Genomic DNA, 21645 nt, shown 5'->3' with positions numbered 1-21645 from the left:
TTTTTAGGTGCAGAACCAACACTACCTAATGTTATCCTTCATTAATTGTTCAACTTTTACTATACATTTACATAGTTCTGTTAAGCTGAAAAGAAAATAAATTATGTCAACAAGTTGCTCTGAATTTTGATTTGATCTGATTTTGGTTTCTGTTTTTAATTTTTTTTTTAGCTGGATTGGTTACTGCTGATCCTCGAATAAAAGAACGCAAAAAACCAGGACAAGAAGGAGCACGAAGGAAATTTACATGGAAAAAACGTTAATATGCATCTCTAACTTGTATATGCAGACCACTGTCAAACAAATTCAAACTTTACATTGTATTTTGTCTGGTTTGCTGCACGCCAGAAAAACACTGTTAGAACAACGAATGCTTGACCAAGTTACATTAAAAGTAAATGTACAACATAGCAAATGAGGTTTAAAAGTGCAGTAAACTGTAATTAAAGTTTGACTTCTAAGCCAATAAAGTGCAAAAAATTAAAAAAAAAAAATTCTAAACTGTAAATGGTTTTATGTCATCTTTTACTCACTGATTATAATTAAATGATAGTAATTGTTAACAGGGAATTAAAGGATTTCTATTCACTGTCTGCCATTTTTGTTCATATTTCATAGTATGTGGTTCTTAACAAAAAGATTTCTCATTATCTTAAAATGGATTGAGTATAACACTAGGAGGTTAGTCATTTTATAAATGCAAATAATAATTTTTTTTTTTCTTCATTGTTATTCACAACCCACTTAAATAATAATTATTCCCTGTATCATGTGGTGAAATTAAGTTTTGAATATCTGATCCTCTGAATTACATACACAGCATTTTCTTAAATGTTATTTATCTGACAGTTACATTATTTTGAATTATATTTCATATTTGAGGAATTAGGTAGTTAATTCTTTAATAAACAATGCATTTTCCAGGTAGGTGACTGTAATAAGTTTTTACCTGAAGTTATTATAAACTTTTGAAAGATAATTAAATATACAAATTGATACTGCATTTTTCCAAGATTCTGGTGAGGTTAACATGTTACTGTTCCCATCCACTTAATTCTTTACACTGTTATACATTTTAATAATTATAATAGTTATATAATGTAATGTTTCTGCATCACCACTAGATGGAAGCAGATTAACATGAATGTAACTGTACTTTATATTTGTGTAAAGTGTTCATATTTGGTTTAAAAATAACATGTTTTTCTGGGGTCCAAGGCATAGGTCAGTTATATAAATGTTTTATTTATTAAATGTGTATCAAGGGATGGTTAGTAATCAAGAAAAAATTGTTTTAATGCTAACATTTGTTACTTGTTAAGAAATAGATTTTATTTTGATGCCAGGTGTCTGATGAACAACTTAATGAAGTGCGTCTTCAGGTCAATTAAGGGATTTCTCCCACTTTCTTACTTTCTCGCTTTGAGGGAGTATTGTTAATCTGGAGGGTTTTTTTGAGAATTTGCTTTAGAGATTTTACTGTTTCTTTAGTGTAATGTTGAACATAATCTGTATTTATTTCTTAAAGAAATGTGCAATATATTTTTCCTCTTTGGTTTCTGCTGTTGTTGCTCCTTTTCCTAGCATGTTTACAATATCACCTGATCTAAGTTGTATCTTGTGTCTTCATGCATGCTGCACAACATTTGCGTTTATTTCCGTTGACATTTCTTACTAACTACAATAGCAAAAATACTAGCATCCCAGTTAGGCCTTGTGTTTACATTTTAATTTAACATGTTTTCTGTAAATAACATCTAATGCCAAACAATGTGAAATAACATTCACTTAAAACTTGTTACCAGAAATATGGCAACTACTGGTATGAAGATGGTATGCTTTTACCATGTCTACTTGGATTTGCTTAGTGTACTATTGTACTTTGTATTGTACTTACGTATGCATTTTAGGTTTAGGTAAGGTGGCGATCTAGTGGCATGAGTGAAAGTTTCACTGTGTGCAGTTGAGTGTACCCTCTAACAGACTAACACTCTCTGTCTAGACTTGATAGCAGGTGCAGAAAATGAATGAATTGACTGTATAAGGTGCAATATTACTCCACCATTGCTAGTTCTTTGGAAATTAATATTTACATTTTGCTAACAGCAGGGGATAAAATGATATACGGGTTCTTCTTTAAAAGGACAGGATCCTGTGCCTGATATTTTTTAACAAAAATCTTAATGTTGGGGCCTGTCATTTTTAGGATTTAAGGTATCTCTTACTCTGAAACTATTGCACATAGTTTAATGCGGATGTGATAGAATGAGAATATTATTTAATATATCCACAAGTGGAAACTTGTCAACACTGAACCTTGCAAGCATGTGCTGTCTTAATTGTTTCATAAGACATGATAAAAAACATTGTACAAGAAAAAATTAGGGTATTGTAGGCTAGTAAAAATGTAGTGTTACAGAAGCATCACAGTAATTTATTTATTTATTTATTTATTAAGCATGTTCCCCTGTTAAGTTTTCTTTTGTAAATCCTGGTGTTCATGGGCGAAGTTCAGTCTTGCCCTGATGCCCTTTTTGAACAGAAAGTGTTTCCAAATTCTTACAACTCTCAGATTACTTAAGCAATTTGCACAAAATGACCAGTCTCTGTCCTTTCACTGTCCTGCTCTACTCTTCCTTATTTCACCCCTCTGTCTACCCTTAATATGTTTGTTTTCTTTCATTTCTACAATCTGTCAAACAGATCCTTTACTTTCTCTGTGGTAAGTAAAGTAAATAAAAATGTATTTATAAAGTGCCTTTCACAGACAAAGGCTGCAAAGCGTTTTGCAGTTATACCCATCCATCCATCCATCCATTTTCCAACCCGCTGAATCCAAACATAGGGTCATGGGGCATCTGCTGGAGCCAATCCCAGCCAACACAGGGCACAAGGCAGGATGCCAACCCACCGCAGGACACACAAGCACACACTAGGGCCAATTTAGAATCGCCAATCCAACTAACTGGCGTGTCTTTGGACTGTGGGAGGAAACCCACGCAGACACGGGGAGAACATGCAAACTCCACGGAGGGAGGACCTGGGAAGCGGCAGTTTATACACAATTAAAAATGTACATAGAAAAAACAGTGATGCAATCAAATAAGTGGACAGGAAAAATACACAGAATAAACAAAATAGAACAACAGGCGTCGCAGAAACGCTACCCAACGGCTCGTTTTAAGCTGATCTTTCAATGTCTGTGTGGAATGAGCCTGCTGCAGGACAGTTTGGTGTGGGGGGATCAGGCCAACAGACTGAAATGCATGACCACCATGTAGCTTCTGTCTGGTGCACAGTACAGGAAGGAGGAGACCCTGTTTCCCAGGTCTAAAAGCTTGGCCAGCAATATAATGACTGACACACACACAGTCATAAATGTACATGGGGGGCTGGCCATGGCAGGCTCTTTAAGAGACAACCAGAATTTCAAATTGAATTCCAAACTCTACTGGCAGCCAATGGAGAAAGGATGAAATTGATGTAATGTGAGACCTCCGCCTGTGTCTGGTTAAAAGCCTGGCATTTTGTACAATTTGCAGGTGGTTCAAGGTGGCTTTACTCAAACACATTAACAATGAATTACAATAGTCTCGGAAAGATGAGACATAATCATGAACAAGCATTTCCAGCTGTGGCTCAGTGACCATAGTTCCAAGTCTAGAAAGGAAGAAAGGAGTAACAATGACTGAGAGACCTGACATGGGCATCAAAGGTAAGAGATCTGATTAACAGTGAGTAGAAGTAGATGTCTTCAAAATAGAAGTTAATCGGTGCAAAGATCCAGATTTCTGTTTTCTGTGGATTTAACTGTAACCAACTGGCAGATAACCAATTACTAACTTCCAACAGACAATCGTCCAGCGTTGCCAGCTTGTGCAATTGCTGAAACTTGAAAAAGCAGTAAAGATGAATGTGATCAGCATAGAAGTGCTAGGAAACAACATTAAGTGAATTAATAATTAGAGCTAAAGTTAAATTATATTGTAACCAAACTATAAGGGCATTGGCAGAAGTGAAGTCATCTACACAGATGGCAAAACTTGGGTATGTGGAGAACCAGGCCAAGGTTGAACCCAGATGCCCATAGGATTATGCAGTCTGTTCAAGAGAACCGCATGATTGACAGTATCAAAGGCTTCATTGAGATCTAACAAAATGAATACTGAGCACTCTCCAATACCAGCAGGAGTAGGTCATTATTGCAGACATTTTATAAGCCTGTCTAATTAGGATCATGCACCTTCATTTCAAGAAACTCATCCAGCTGCAACTCAGCAACATTTTCTAGAATAAGATAGTCTTTTGTGGTAATAAATTGTCATGCATTTGTCATTCCAACAGATGGCACATCATAAATACACTCATCGGCCACTTTATTAGGTACATTTTGCTAGTACCAGGTTGGACCCCCTTTTGCCTTCAGAACTGCCATGATTCTTAATGGCATATATTCAACATTCTTCTGAGACTTTGGTCAATATTGACACAATAGCATCAGGCATTTGCTGCAGATTTGTCAGCTACCATTTTAAGAGGATTTGAGCTTTGTCACATGGCACATTATTCTGCTGGAAGTAGGCAGCCAAAGATCTGTACACTGCGGTCATAAAGGGATGGGCATGGTCAGCAGCAATACTCAGGGAGGCTGTGGCATTTTAAACAATGTTCAGTTGGTACTAAGAGGCACAAAGTGTGCCAAGAAAATATCCCCCACACCATTACACCACCAACCACCATCAGACTGAACTGTTGATACAAGGCAGGATCGATCTATGCTTTCATGTTGTTGACTCCAAATAATGACCCTACCATCTGAATGTCACAGCAGAAATCGAGACTCATCAGACCAGGCAATGTTTTTCCAATCTCTTATTGTCTAATTTTGGTGAGGTCATGTGACTTGTAGCCTCAGTTGCCTGTTCTTAGCTGACAGGAGTGGCACCCACTACCATTCTCTGCAAGCCCTAGAGATGGTTTTGTGCAAAAAATCCCAGTAGATCAGCAGCTTCTGGAATACTCAGACCAGCCTGTGTGGCACCAACAACCATGCCACTTTTAAAGTCACTTAAATCACCTTTCTTCCCCATTCTGATGCTCGGTTTGAACCTTGACAGGTCATCTTGACAATGTCTACATGCTGAAATGCATTGAATTGCAGCCATGTGATTGGCGGGTTAGACATTTGCATTAACAAGTGATAAAGTGGCTGGTGAGTGCATTTGTAATAATACAAAATATTACTACAAATGTTTGTGATGCACCATCTGTTGGAATAATAAATGCATTGCATTTCATTACATGTGTTGAAAAATGCATTCCAGTAGATGGTGGCTGAGGACTACATTGATTACTTTGAGTTCATCCTGTCTTAGAAAGGTAGCACAGCTAGTAGTAGGTAAATCATTAGGCCCAATAGAACTGAGAATCTTTAAAAATAGTGGTTTAGGTACAGTATCTAGCATGTCAGTGGTTGGTTTTATTTTACTAACTATAGACATTATGTCATCAACAGACACTGGAGGAAAAATGAGGTCAAACAAAACGAGCCAGGAGCATCAGCAGATAATACCATAAAGGAAAAAAATGAGGCCTAATGTTTTTACATTTATTAACAAAATAACTCAGAAGGTCATTGTAATCACTGTTTGAGCAAACAGGAATAAACCTTAGGATTACACTTGTTATTTAAAAAAGATGCAAGAAATAAGCATTCCTGTCAGCCCTAACCATATTATTTTAGGTGGAAAGCAGGTCTTCAAGATTAAGGTGTTGCATCTCCAAGCTGGTAATGCTCCATAGGCACTCTATCTTTCAAAAAGAACACCTATACAAGTCAATAGGCTTATGCGTCATCCTGAACGGAGCGATTAGGCTGAATATGCTACTGCCTTGGTCATTAAAACAATGAGATATTGCTTTTACATTACGATAGTTCAAATCAAAGCCGACAAACATCCCCAAGAACTGTGTTATGACTGACTTGTAAAATACGAACACGGCTAGGGTGCTTAGAGACAAGAGAGTCAGAGTTAAAAGACGCATCAAATAAAATCACTAAATGTAACATTGACATGATGTGCTCTTTGTTGTTCAGCATTACAGTGACAGTGTAAGAGTTGAAGACAGCTTGAAAGAATTGGCAGCTATATTCATGAAAATATCAACTGCAAAATACACAACTGAAGTGAACATGGAAAATGGACTATCTTACAGACAGACCTCAGTATGTGCGTCTTGGGAACTGCAGGTCTGACATTGTGGTCAGCAACACAGGAATGCCACAGGGGGGACTGTACTTTCTCAGGTCCTGTTCAGCCTATATACATCAGACTTCCAATACAACTCGGAGTCCTGCCACGTGCAAAAGTTCGCTGACGACACTGCTATGGTGGGCTGCATCAGGAGTGAGCAGGAGGAGGAGTATAGGAACCTAATCAAGGACTTTATTAAATGGTGCGACTCAAACCACTTACACCTGAACACCAGCAAAACCAAGGAACTGGTGGTGGATTTTAGGAGGACCAGACCCCTCATGGACCCTGTGATCATCAGAGGTGACTATGTGCCGAGGGTGCAGACCTATAAATACCTGGGAGTGCCGCTGGATGATAAATTGGACTGGACTGCCAATACTGATGCTCTGTGTAAGAAAGGACAGGGCCGACTATACTTCCTTAGAAGACTGGCGTCCTTCAACATCTTCAATAAGATGCTGCAGATGTTCTACCAGGCGGTTGTGGTGAGTGCCCTCTTCTACGCGGTGGTGTGCTGGGGAGGCAGCATAAAGAAGAAGAACGCCTCACGCCTGGACAAACTGGTGAGAAAGGCAGGCTCTATTGTAGGCACGGAGCTGGACAGTTTGACATCCGTGGCAGAGCGACGAGCGCTGAGCAGGCTCCTGACAATAATGGAGAATCCACTGCATCCACTGGACAGGATCATCTCCAGACAGAGGAGCAGCTTCAGCGACAGGCTGCTGTCACAGTCCTGCTCCACTGACAGACTGAGGAGATCGTTTCTCCCCCACACTATGCGACTCTTCAATTCCACCTGGGGGGCTAAACGTTAACATTATACAAACTTATTGTCTGTTATACCTGCATTGTTATCAATCTTTAATGTAATATTGTTTTTCATCAGTATGCTGCTGCTGGAGTATGTGAATTTCCCCTTAGTCAGATACTTTATTAATCATATCTATCTATCTATCTATCTATCTATCTATCTATCTATCTATCTATCTATCTATCTATCTATCTATCTATCTATCTATCTATCTGTCTATCTGAACGGTGTGTCATACTCTGTCTAAAGGACTGCCATTAGGAGAGCTGATAATGAAGATCCACAGGATACCAAGCTCTGACTTCACATCTAAACGAGTAACTAAAGAAATGTAACATTACCGTCTAAATGGAAATGCAAACATGCCATGACAAAATAGCCGCAGCATTTTAACATGTTGTATATCCATAGACCACACCATTTATCTAACTCTATTTGCTGTTGTTATGTCATATAGTGATGTAATAATCAAAATAACAGAAAGATATCATAGCAGACTGAGACTCTTCTTCAACCTGTAGAGCTCGGTAGCTGTGGTGGTCTGTCGCCCCTGTCACAGCATTCATTACAACTTACAAATGAATTACTAAGCTTCAGTTACCTTGTGCTCCTGAATGGGTAACACCAATTTGAGGTTTTAATTTTCTCTCTGCATCTTTTGTTCAATATCTTTTGCACTCTCTCTGAAACCCCAGCGACAGTTTAAAATGCATGGACTGGAGAAATTGGTGGCAGGTGTTTTAGAAAGAAGCCCTGTGGGTGTAGCCTTTGCAGGACAGGATTTTGCTGCTATTCACTACACACTATTTATCGTGTTCTCATTTGATGAAGATGTCTGGCCTCATAAGACTAGTTAAAACATGGCAGCTGTAGTATCAAAGAAGAGCCATTATAGAGTAAACAAAAGCTGTATTAATATATTGGATTTGTCTTTAAAAAATTAGCTTTTATCTTCACCCATTTTTTCTTTTTTTTCTTTTTGCAGGTACTTGACTCAATGCAGGACGCTAGTGTGCCTGGCATGAGCTCCGAGACGCACTCGAGTCTTGTTGAAGTAGGGTATCCTGCCTTGCACCCAGCGCTGCCAATGTAAGCATCAGTCCTCTGTGACCCAGAATTACCTTGAGGGTTTCAAAAGGTACACCTATGGTGTCATGTAGGATGAAGTGAGGGATGTAGAAGGAAAATGGAGGAGAATAGCTAAAGCAGTGCGAGTTGGAAATTTACTTTGGAATGTGTGGTAATGTAACATAAAATCTTGACACACAGGTGTGCAAAGAGACACAAAGTGTCTGAATAGTCAACCAAAATGTTGGGTGCCCCCTTAAATTCAACATCTAGTGTTACCTACTTTTGGTCAAAATCATTTCTTTGACTAGTTTATAATTTGCATACATCGGCCTACCCCTCCACGCATTACAGTTGTCTTCTAGCAGGTAATATAAAGTTTTGCTTCCAGCTCCCCTCAACCTTAACTTTTTGATTGACTATACAATTGGACCTGACGTGGCCATTCTAATTAATTTATTTAGAGTATGGGACGTTAAAATCCCTGACACTTTGCACGGAGGTGTCTCCACCAAAAAAATCTTGGTTGTGAATCTTAGTGGCAACAAACCACTACACAGCAATGAGCACGAAAGGCACAAAAAAGTGTGTCTACAAAAAGATTTTTATGCTTTTGGCCACAACAAATCGTACTGTTTCTGCTTGGAAGCTGCAATTAAAAAACTACACAAAGCAACCATTGAGCTCAGTGTAGGAACAGCGGCACATATCAAGCTAACATTAGTCCATCATTGTTCATTCTAGTAATGTTAACGTTTACCTTCTGAATATTCAGTATTTTGCATTGAGCTGATTCATTTAAAGTAAATTCTTCTAATAAACAAAGTAGACCTCTAAAGTGTTACTGTACTTAACTGGTTGAACTCCGACTTGAGAGACTAGGCCCAAGTTTGCAAGTAGGAATTCCAAGTTTGGGATCCATTTTCTTTCCATTTTCTGAGTCAGATGTCAGAAATTATGAGTTCCGAGTTTTAGTAGAACAAAGAATTAGTGTTCCACTTATTTCATAGTATTGGCAGATCACAAGCGAGAGTGACAGGAAATAAAAAACTATACTTTTCAGTTTGAGAGAGGTGAGTACCTGCTATCAAATCTGTGGGGGATACTATGGAATTGCAGGTCCACGGCATAACAATTAGGGGCCCGTCTTTAAAGAAATAAATAATGGAATGGCCGGCTTGATCTCCATAGGTGTGCATTATTACACAGCTGTGGGTGGTTGGTGAAGTAATTGGGACAAAATGTTCCTGAAACATGAGGGTGCAGTCTGTCTCTGTTACTTCATCGGCTTTCTGCGGTGTGCGATCGAGGTGCTCTGACCATAGAGGAATATAAGGGAGCGCCGTCAAGAGAAAGAAAAAGAAAAAAAAGGAAAAGGCAAAATGAGGAAGAAGTAAGCCAGGGAGTGAATGACAGTAGAAGGAGAGACGGAGGTTAAATGGAAGAGACGAGAGAGCGAGTGGGAGCACTCGTGCTGCAGGGAGGGAGAGGCAGGTGGTCGGGAGTGAGCTTCTGGGCTGCAGGAGCTGAAAGCTGAAGAAAGGACATTCCTGCTGAGTGATTGCTGGGGAGTAGGAGCATCCTGACATGCGGTGTCTCCCATAGACGCGAGGGATAGGCAGTGGGGGACTTGTGCGGCTCAGCATGCTGCCCCAGAATTGCCTGAGTCAGGATGTGAAGGTTGACTGCATCTGTCAGCAGACATCTCCTCCTTTTGCAAAGTCCGAATAGGATAAGGGAAGGAGGTGCCAGTTTTAAGAGGGCAATATTTTGAGCTCAAAGTTTTATGGATCATCTCTGGCTTTTAACTCGATTTTAATGGATATTTATTTATTGGATTTTAACCTCTTCCTTCACTTCTTTTTCTTGAATGTCAGGCAGTCCCCGGGTTACGTGCAAGATAGGGACTGTAGGTTTGTTCTTAAATTGAATTTGTATGTAAGTCAGAACAGGAACGTTATTTTAATAAATGCAATTTGGACAGATGTTTGTCTCAACATTTTATTTATTTTTACCTTTCTGTGCATGCACAGTAAATGCTTAAACATTTTCAAATACAGTACAGCCTTAAACAATGTTGGTAGAACTTGATGGACTTGGTGAAGAGGATGGGACTGGTCTCTTAAAGTAGGCATCAACGGAGATTTGCAAGGAGCTTTTCTTTTTCACATCATAAATAGCCTTGTAGCTTCTCAGGCCTTTGGTAACTGTTTGGTAAACTTTGGTGAACCTCTTTGTATAAGGATCTTGCTTCTCTAACTTTGCCATCCCTGCTTTGATGAGACAAAATGCATCAGCTAACTCTTTTGTAGAAAACTTTTTTGTTGGAGTCCCTAGGTCCTGGTTTTCCTTGCTGAATGCTATCACCTGCTACCGGTTAGTTCTTTGCTATGTACGTAACAGTACAAGCAGGCTTGCTATTGAGAATGAATTGGGGGTGGTGAGGGGCGGTTCACCACCCACCCACCACTCTGTCATCTCCACTTGCATACAGTATGCTGCCTGCAGTGTCAGCCCACCAAGAGCGTACAGTGTATTGCTAAAGGCAGGTAGTGAATCATCCACCACCACACCCATTTGACAGGTAGCCACCTGAGGCACACTACAATGCTGCCTCCCACCGCCCCATTCAACCTCAATGGCCTCCGTTCAGCCACAACCAGGTCACCGCTTGCAGCATCACCAACCGCCCACCGAGAACAAACAGGACAGCCATTCGAGGGACATTGCAAGGCTGTTTGGTGGGCGGGCAGTGAAACGCCCCCCTCGGTCCCATCCTACCTCTGTCCAGTCAGGAGCAGTAGCTGCGGTGGCGTAGTGGGCGGCAGCAAACCGCCCCATCAAGCCTCCGTCCTGCACATGAGCGGTACCGTGTTTCTTCAAAAATAAGACAGGGTCTTATATTAATTTTTGCTCCAAAACATGCATTATTTAGGGGATATCTTATATTTATTCATATACAACAATTTCCTTCTGGAATATCGTCATAACTCTCCACATTCAAACCCTGAATTTCAGCCTAAATTTCTTGCTACATCAGCCGCTTTTAGGATCCTCCAGGATCGATGTCCGCGCTTCGATGTTTGATGAATGGTTCGATGTGGTGAAGCAAAATGCTGACATACAAATGCATTCATGGTGCTTTGATATTCAAGTGTTGCACATTCCCCAAAGTAATAACATAATACATTTTAAAAGTCTCACATACCGTCTTCTGTGCCATCTTTTTTTTTTGCACCTTGTACCATCAGAATGTATGGCGGCGTATTTGAGCCACAGAGAAAAAAAATAAGGACATAATGAAAATGTTTATTTTGTGATTAAAGTGGAAACTTCAGCTTTAAACTCAAAATGTGCACTTTATCTTCGTAGTTTATCATTAAAGTAGACTGTCGTAAACCCGACCCAGTTGTTAAATTGCTATGCGCTTCCGGTTTTTCCTCCTGACCTGACAGCAGCGGCAAGCAGCATCGCCACACAGAACACATTACAACTGTGCTCAGTGTTCCATCCAAAGACATGAAGGTTTGGGATTTGGTGAAGCTACAATGACGTTAGTGTATATGTGTGTGTGCTTGTGTTTACCTTGCGATGAGCTGATGACCCGTCCAGGGATTTTGTTTCTGCCTCATACCCGATGTTTGCTGGAATGGGCACATCCCCGAATTGATGGATGTAATCATTAAACTTCCTTTTCAGAGATATTGTGGCAAGGTGTCCTCGGAATTTAATGGATGTTTCGGTCACACGCATTGCATCACATGAAGTATAAACCTGTCCTTAGGTGCCTTGCTTTTCAGCTGACGATCTTGACTAGGAATTATTTTTGGGGTAGGGCTTATATTACAGAGCAGCCTGAAAATCATGCTAGGGCTTATTTTTGGAGTAGGTCTTATTTCTGGGGAAACACGGTAGCTGCAGCCCCGGTGACTATGGACCCTGGGTCACCGCTTGCCACACACCCAGCCACCTACTGAAAATGTGGAAACCCACAAGGAAAACATGCAGACTCCATCCCATTCATCAACCGAAGCTGCCAGAGGAGCAACAGTGCCATCTAGTGTCCACACCATGTATAGGACATAGCTGATTTACATAAGCTTGAGGATTTGCTCATGTGCACTAAAATATGTGAATTACAAGTTTAGAATTTGTAGTCCTTGTTTTATTTTTCTTCTTTTAGAACCAAGTAAATACAGATATCTAAAGTTGCAAAAATGTAGTATCATGTGGTTGAAGAACTTCTAATGTTACAGAACAGTACAATAAGGGTCAGTCTTGTCTGGTCAACACATGCCGGGACCCCCTTTTTATGCTATAGTCAAAAGTTTGACTGCAGAATTTCTTGATGGCAGGACTTTCTTCAAAGATGACCCGAGTTCTGAAGAACATTTGACTTTGATGTCAAAACAAAATGTTGTTAGCATATAATAAATCATAATGAAAAACTGAAAAATGACTGTTATTGTCAGTAGTTATGGGTTGGTTGAATCTATTCTTCATGAACAATTTAAAATGACAAGGAAAGTATATGCAAGTTAGATACCCAAAATGTTGACTCTGCGAAAGAAGCATCACCAATAATCCAGAAGGACTTTTTTTTTTTTTTTTTATTAATTTTATTGCAATCTATACAAAGCAATCAAGTTTTTACAAAAAGAAGAATTGAGTTAAGAACAGATCGATCCCCACCCCTGAGAGAGAGAGCAAGCCAAACGGTGAAAAATTTAAGGCTTGTAAACATACCTAAATTAATAAATTCTCTGTGCTTTATAAACTTATTTTAAAATATTACTGATTAGATCCTGCCATGTTTTGAAAAAAGTCTGCACGGATCCTCTAACTGAGTATTTGATTTTTTCCAACTTCACATAATATAACACATTGGTTTCCCACTGACTTAAAAGAGGAGAGTTTGGGTTCTTCCAGTTTATCAGAATAAGTCTGCGTGCCAACAGTGTAGTGAATGCAATCACAATTTGTTTGTCTTTCTCCACTTTAAGACCCTCTGGAAGAACCCCAAACACAGCTGTTAATGGGTTAGGAGAGATTGTGAGTCCAAGACTGTCTGAGAGGTAATTAAAAATTTTTGTCCAGAATAATGTTAATTTGGTGCAGGCCCAGAACATGTGACCCAGTGAGGCTGGGGCTTGGTTGCAACGTTCGCAGGTTGGATCATGCCCTGGAAACATTTTGGAGAGTTTTAGTCAAGACAGATGTGCTCGATATATAATTTTAAGTTGTATAATTGTATGCTTTGCGCATATGGAGCTCGAGTGAATTCTCTGCATTGCTACTTTCCACTCCTTTTCTGATATATTAATTGAGATATCTTTTTCCCAGTGTCCTCTTGGATCTTTGAAAGGAAGGGATTGTAAAATGATTTTATATATTGTAGAGATGGAGTCTAATTCCTCAAAATTGAGCAATATTTTTTCCAGTGTGGATGAGGATGCAAGATGAGGAAACTCTGGAAGGTTCTGTTTAACAAAGTTCCTGATTTGAAGATAGTGAAAGAAATTTGTAGCTGGAATGTTAAATTTGGAATGTAATTGTTCATAGGATGCAAAGACGTTGTCTATATAAAGATCTCTAAGCAAGTTAATTCCAAATTTTTTCCAGATATTAAAAACTGCATATATTTGTGAAGGTTGAAAGAGGTGGTTCTCTTGCAGGGGTGCCACAGAAAGAAGCTTCTCCGTCTTAAAATGCTTTCTACATTGGTTCCAGATTCTAAGTGAGTGGAGCACAATTGGGTTATTTGTGTATTGCCGATAGCGTGTGTTTATTGGAGCGCAGAGCAGGGAATACAAAGAAGTACTGCAGGATTTTACTTCTATTGTGGTCCATGCCTGTGTATGTTCTTCTATTTGTGTCCAGGTTATTATCGCCTGTATATTTGCCGCCCAGTAATAAAACTGGAAGTTAGATAGAGCCATGCCGCCTTCTGCCTTTTGTCTTTGTATGGTCGCTCTTTTGATGCGTGGATGTTTTGAATTCCAAATAAATGAGGTTATTGTTGAATCTAATTGCTTAAAGAATGATTTATTAATGTATATTGGAATGTTTTGAAATAAAAAAGGAACTTAGGAAGAATATTCATCTTAACAGTGTTAATTCTTCCAGCCAGAAGGACTCTTAAGCCAATGAATTTGCACTGGGAGAAATTCTAGAGAGGGGTTTTAAAATTGAAGATGAAACGTTAATACATTGACTCAGTCACTGAAAAAGAAGAGAAACAATGGAAGCACAATGATTCTCCAACAGAAAGAAATTCAAAGTGCAAGCCAGGGCTGTAGTACTCAAGTCTAGTCTTGCACGGAAGTCCAGGCTCACTGTTTTTTTAACTTTAACTGAATGTTTGCATTAAAAGAACTTCCTTTCAATAACTGTACTTTTTTTGTACTTCCTGCCTATTCAGAAAGCCTTCAAAATGGATGGACCAGGTGGATGGATAGTCATCCTGGCCAGGATGGTTGGTGTTCTTTTTCAAAATCTGGGGGCTGTCTCCTGAAGCTCTGTATTCCCCCATTATGCCAGGTGGGGGAATTTCTCTAGTTGGACACCTGCAGGGCATCATGGAAGCCGTAGTCCCAATGGACGATCCTTTTGAGGTGCTTGGATTCTGCCAGTGACAGCTTTTGGGAGGAGAAGGTTTCCCTGTCCTATGAATGTTCCACCTCACCTGGAAGTGCTTCTCTGTGGCACTGTTGTTGCATGTGAAGTACATCCAGATCCAGGATGAAAAGAAGCTGCTCTGTCTGACAGAGAAAGTGGGAGTTGGGAATGAAGACAGATAAAACTCACCTTAGTTGTTCTGGTGGAGGAAAAAAAAGAATTATGCTTTTGATTGTGAAAAGAAAGAGCCCGTTTAAAGGAATGATGCTGCCATTTCATCCCTATACCTGTGGAGCAAGAGTCCAAGTGTATATTTGTATGAAACTGGGTCTGTTTAATGTGGAAGTTGGGCATCTCCTGTCCTGTTTGTGATTTTCATGGAAGAGGTATCAAGGTGCCACCACGGTTTGGAGAAATGTCTGTTCCTTTTAGATAATGTTCACTTCTTGTCCTTTTCAGAGTGTGCTCTCAAGTTCTCACAGCTAAAAGGATTAAGTTGAGAATCTGAACCTCCAAATGAGAGGTCATAGTTTAGAAAAGAATTGGTTATATTCTGCAAATCAGGGGAGAGTAGCTGTGCCAAATTAAAGAGTTCAAGTACCTTTTGGCATCTTTTTCACAAGTGAAAATAAAGGTAATCATGAACCTGATACAGCAGAGGAACTTTTTCTTATGTTGCAGTTAAACTGGTGGTTGTGAAATGGAAGCTTAGTACTTGGATGAAGTTTTTGATTTACCAGATATTCTAAATCCCCATGTCTTGCTTATGATCATGAACTCTGCACGATGACCAAAGGAAAGAAAGACATCATGAGTAGAAACAGCAAAATGAGGTTCCTAGGCTTACTCTCTGTGTAAAGGATGACCCTGGAATTGAACTGCTGCTTCGCTTGATCAGGGGGAAACAACAGAAGTAGTTTGCACAGGAAAACAAAACAAGGCAGGGGCTTCCTACAGGATTACCAGACGTAGCTCAATGAGAGAAGGACCAGGACATGCTGGTGGGATTAGACCCTAGAAAGTCCTCAAGAGAAGATAAAGACTGTTGCTAAGGATGTGGCCAGCTGTCCATTCAGATTGGCATGTTGTCACCTGACTATGGCAAACAAAGTCTCAGTTTGAAGACCACAGTGGCATTTTATGTGAATGAGCTTTTTCGTAGGACACCCATACATTTTAAGTGAAATATCACCTGTGTTGAAATCATTAGAGTGGAAAATAGCTGTACATACATTTTTTGTTCATTATAAATTTAAAAGTAATATGATTTAAAGGTCAGTAGTGCATTTTTATGTTATTGGAAGACATTCCCAAAATGTGGAGAAGGGTGACAGGGAGATGAGGAGATAGAGGGAACAAAGTTCTGTCTGCTGTGGGGTGATGTCTTCAGTGGATTGGGTATATGGTAATCTGTTAATACATTTAACTTGTGTGCACTGGTGATTAGATTTTTGGTAAATTGATGATGTTGAGAAAATGATATACTACCATGGTGTTGTCTGTTAGCTAGTTAGACATGGCATGAATGGTTTCAAAGGATGATTAGCCAAGGAGGTAAAATTGTCCAGACACCCATTTGGACTTGAAACAGATAGAGGAAGAGAGCTGAAGCAAGCAAGTACAAGGGGTGCAGTGGAGAAGGTGAAGAGAGAGGAACTCCACACACTCCAAGTAAAGACCTCAACTACGGGCATAAAAATTGAAGATGGTAGTCATATGGTGTCTACACCGGAGACAGAAAGGAATATTTTGATCCCTAACTCATTACAAATGTCCACAAGTCTGGAGACATTGGAGAAAAGTTGTCATGATTTCCTATTGACATCTAAAATTTATGTTGACCTTGTTTTAGGAGGAAATGGATTTTGATTTATTACAAATAAAAAGGAAAGTGGTTGGGCAAAGAATGAAGATGCATTTTATTTCAAAGAGAGCTGGGATGGAAACATTTTGGAGATGATTCACTGTTCCAGCTCCTGAGGTTAGAGGTGTGATGGTATAATATGAAGTTATAGCTGCACTATGGATTAAAAGACTCCCAGCTGTCCTGAGGGTATTGCCCTGATTGGACATCTGGGCAGTGGCTGCTGGGGACAAGAAGGACCAACAGGAACTTTAAAAGGGAGCCGGCTAAGCAGCAATGACACCCCATTGTTTTCTGTTCGTATTCACCAGTCGGCCTTGTCTCCAATACCTCCTGTGGAATATCGTTTCTATCCTGGATCGTCGAACCTGTAAAGACGTATGGACTGTCTCTTGCCTGTCTGTTGGGTGAGTAGTGTTGGATTGGTCATCATACTTCATCGGAGGGAGTCCTCAGTTATCTTCACCCCTCATCACATCCGGACTACCAATAGGACTGTTTAATACATTATTTACAGAAAGCTGTTCCCTGGATCATCATCGTTTAGACAGTGTGTAGAGTGGGTCATTAGTGTTTATTGTTATACTGTATGCTTGTTGTTGTCTTAATAATTAATATTTTCATGGGGAAAAGGGAGGGTTAGCTGTTTATTTGTTGTTTGTGTTTCATTCAGTATATCACTAAGTTTTTTATTTATTCTATTGCTGTTAATTTGTGTCTCTGTGGTGAGTGGTGCTAGTCAGGCTAAGGCTGGGTGCGTTCCTGCGATTCCCACCAAACATAATAAACAAATCACAGTCCCGTTGAGGGTGTGAATCTGAGCGACACCAGACCACTACAAAGTCAAGGAGGGTGGCACCGCCATCCAACCTTTTGCAGATCAAAGTAGAATGTTTGATTCAAGAGGAATGACAAAACAAGTAACAACATTTGTCCAGTACTTATAAAAAGGAGAAAAAGAAGCATATATCTAAGCAAATCAGCTCTGGAGAGCAAGTTCATTTTAATTGTCAATCTGCTCTGATATGGTAGGGTGAAGGAGGACCAAGTGGAAATGGATTTCCTGACACCCTTAAGAACAGGGGTCTCAAACTCCAAGCCCATGGGCCATTTCTGGCCCCCCGTCCCCTTCCCACCGGCCCATATATGACGTTAACAAAATAATGCAAACTTATTTAACTATTTTCACCTACTTCCTTCATTTACTTGTTTAAGTCCACACTAGTTTAAAAACAATATTTTTAAATTAAAAAATGATTTCAAATTAATGTAAATCTTTCAGTTCTGTCATTTGGTGCAAATGTGCAGTTTTTGATAAAAAGAAGGCACGTTATTTTTTTTTTTGGAATTCATTTGCTTGGTTGTCAGTAAAAAAGACGTCTCTTTCCAAACGAAAAAGGAAGGTGGATGCTGAGCACAGATACTTTCAAGAAAGATGGACATTACAATATTTCTTGTGGAGTTCAGTGGAAATGCCAACTGTCTTATATGCAAAGAAAAAGTTGCTGTTTTAAAGGAATATAATCTCAAATGTCATTACTCGACTAAACGCGGAGAATAGTATGATAAGTATCAGGGAGAAGAGAGGGAAAAACTAACTACACAAGCTACACAAAGGCCTGAAATTACAGCAAAGTCTTTTTCTCAAAGCAATGAAGGATGCTGATAGTACGGTGGAAGCAAGTTATGTGGTAAGTGAGTTAATCGCTAAGACAGGAAGGCCATTCACTGAAGGGCAGTTTCTTAAGGACTGTATGTTAAAAGTCGCAGAAATGCTGCGTCCAGAAAAGACACCATGGCAAAGCGAATAGGCGAGTTATCAAATGACATTTATAATCAGTTACATGAGAAAGCTAATCTTTTTACTACATACTCTGTGGCGCTTGACGAAAGCAGCAACAAAACCAACTCTGCTCAACTAGTGATTTTCATTAGGGGTGTTAACTCCCACTTTGATGTTACTGAAGAACTGCTAAGTTTATGTCCGATGCACGGCTGTACCACAGACAATGAAATATATCATCTTCTGTGTGATGCAATTGAGCGTGCTGGTTTGCCATGGAACAAACTGGTAGGCATCACCACAGATGGAGCCCCGTCCATGACAGGCAAACAAAATGGACTTGTAGCGTTGGTTCAAAAAATATTAGAAGAGGAAAAAGCTGATTCAGCAGTAATTATACACTGCATTATTCATCAACAAGCACTGTGCAGCACGTTCTTAAAATTTGAACGTGTCATGTGTGTTGTTCTGAAATGTATTCATTACATCAGGTCAAGGAGTTTAAAGCATCACCAGTTAAGAGCAATTTTTAGAAGAAGTTGAGTCAACTTATGGTGATGTACTTTACTTTACTGCACTGGCTCAGCGGGGGAAATATCTTGATGAGATTTATTATGTTGAGAACAGAGGTGAAAAATTTCATGGCAGATGAAAGAACGGGTGTTCCTGAGTTGGAAGATCCACAATGGGTCATGGACCTTGCTTTCTTAGTGGGCATTGCACAGAAGCTGAACATACTTAACTTGAAGCTCCAGGGCCCTGATCAGCTCATCACAGCAGCTTATGAAATATGAAAGCCTTCACCACAAAATTGAAGTTATGGAAAAAACTTTCTGACAAAAATCTCACTCGTTTCCCAACATGTAGATCTCTTCTGGAGGATGACACAGCATTCTAGAGTGATACATACACATCTGCTATTGAAAACCTACTGCAGGAATTTGATCACCGTTTTGCTGACTTCAGGTCACACCGGACACCTTCCAGCTGTTTGCAGACCCCTTTTCAGCTGATGTAGAGAGTGTCCCAAGTTTGTTCCAATAGTGAGCTAAAATCTAAGTTCAGAGTGGCACAAGGAAAAGCAGACTTGACTGGGCAGTTTCTGAGAGAATTACCTCCATCCTTACCCGAGCTGTCCAAAGCACATATCTGCATGAGAAACGTTTCTCAACTATGAAGTTTAATAAATGCAAGTACGGGTGTAGGTTTACTGATGCTAATCTTGAAGCTGTGCTCAGAGTTTCCACTGTAAACTCCATTAGGGCAAATGTGGCAAGGCTGTGTGAGCAGAAACGCTGCCAGGTTTCTGGACAGAAATAGAATACAAGTTGAAATGTATTCAGCTATTGCATGTGTTAGGCTAATGCAAGGTTTTGCTAATTTAATGAAAAAGAGTACAGTTTGCATTTTGAAAAAATGTTAGTAATGAAAATAAAAATAGATTTAAAGAATATTACTATCTCTTGTTGTACTTGAACATTCATGTGGCCCCTGTATGACATGACAATACCAGCAGCGGCCCAAAGCCAATTTGAGTTTGAAACCACTGCTTTAGAACATAATGAAAGTTAAAATACATGTCAAATCCTAAGTATCTTAAAGATCTCATGCAAGGAATGAAAGAGGGACATGAAAAAAGATGAATAGACAGATTTATTGGGAAAAGCACAAATTCAGACCAAGTGCTCTTATAGAGAAACATAGGACTCATAGGATTTCAACAGATTGAGGACAAGGGGAAGATTAATTGGGGTATTATGGTGAAAAAGTATAATATACTGTAATTGGGTTACTTTTTAAGGAGCATCTTTACTCAGTATTCAAGTTATTTTGGTGTGATTTGTGGAATACAGTAAATCCACAAAAGGCTCTAACAAGAAAAACAAAAGAATTTGGGGGAGAGAGGACAGCCACTCCTGGCTGCTCAAAACCCACAAAAACGGGGTTAGATGTTGTCATTAGTTGTGGCTGCAGGTTTTTGTTCCAGCCCAGATTCTTAATGAGAAATCAATTATTGCTGATAAACACTTACTGCTCAAGTGACATTTTGATGCTTCATTGCTCTCGCTTGTTAAGGTTCCCCACCCTTAATTGCTTATTTTAATCTTAAACAGCTGCATTCACTGTTTTAATGGCTCTTTCTTAACAATAAGATGTAAATGACAAAGCAGCCAGCAGTTCTCCATCTAACTTGTTTCCATTTACATCTATGCGTGTTCATCATACACTGTTTGATTTAATAAAACACTTAGAAAATGTGACAGAGTGAAAATTATCCTTTTTAGGCTTCAAATCATTTGGATGATATCCTACGATATAAGACCTTACATTGCAGAGCAACAAGCCATAAAATTAAATAAGGTCTGAGACTGACAAGGATTGGTTTCTAATTAAGCAATTGGGTTGGAATGAAAACCTGTAGCCACTGTGGTTCTTCTGGACCGACATTGCCCAACCCTGCGTTAGATCAATGAAAGGATCCAGGAGTAAAGAGTATAAATCATACAAATGAAGAGCTGAAGCCCATTCTAATCAGGACCTGCTACAAAAAGAATAACCTGTCAGATGTTCATCACAGGAAAATAAAGCAGCATGGAGGGGGTTGGCTCGTGTGATGCAAAAAATATGCAACAAACAATGAACTTTGTTTGCCACTTGATAAAGTGAGTTTGATTAGGATGAACCAGGTTAGAAATTAAAATCTGCAGTGAAAGAACAAGCACCTTTTCCAGTAGCTTGGTATCAGAATTTATTAGCGATAATGGACAGTAACTTGAGGTATCACTGATTCCTAAATGTACTTAGGTTAATACAGCAATCAAAGCCAAGTTCAATGAGCGTTTAAATTTGGAGGTAGAGGTTGTGCAATCAAGCATTTAGAACAGTGGAGCTAAGATCTAATTCCAAAAGGTTCAGTGGGAAGACCACTAGGACCTGAAGATTTCCCAAATCCTCAAGGGTTCCACAAGAGAAAGAGGAACATTGAGAACAGAGGTTTCTGACTCATAGAACTCTCTTATAGATAGATAGATAGATAGATAGATAGATACTTTATTAATCCCAAGGGGAAATTCACAACTCCAGCAGCAGCATACTGATAAAAAACAATATTAAAGAATGATAAAAATGCAGGTATAACAGACAATAACTTTGTATAATGTTAACGTTTAACCCCCCGGGTGGAATTGAGGAGTCGCATAGTGTGGGGGAGGAACGATCTCCTCAGTCTGTCAGTGGAGCAGGA

At 39.5% G+C, this 21645-nt stretch overlaps 1 protein-coding gene across 1 annotated transcript in view; it reads left to right on the top strand.

Annotated features, from left to right (window-relative positions):
- Positions 1-501, top strand: part of mrps9 (mitochondrial ribosomal protein S9) — a 107540-nt gene extending 107039 nt beyond the window's left edge. The window contains exon 11 of the mRNA XM_039743882.1: positions 172-501. Coding sequence (XP_039599816.1) covers positions 172-263 — 92 coding nt within the window. The 3' untranslated portion in view covers positions 264-501. The remainder of the gene's footprint in view (positions 1-171) is intronic.
- The last annotated feature ends 21144 nt before the right edge of the window (positions 502-21645 follow it).

Source organism: Polypterus senegalus, chromosome 2, assembly GCF_016835505.1.
Source record: "Polypterus senegalus isolate Bchr_013 chromosome 2, ASM1683550v1, whole genome shotgun sequence".
Lineage (NCBI taxonomy): Eukaryota > Metazoa > Chordata > Cladistia > Polypteriformes > Polypteridae > Polypterus > Polypterus senegalus.
Note: the sequence above shows the minus strand (reverse complement) of the source record. Positions and strands in the feature narration are given on the sequence as shown.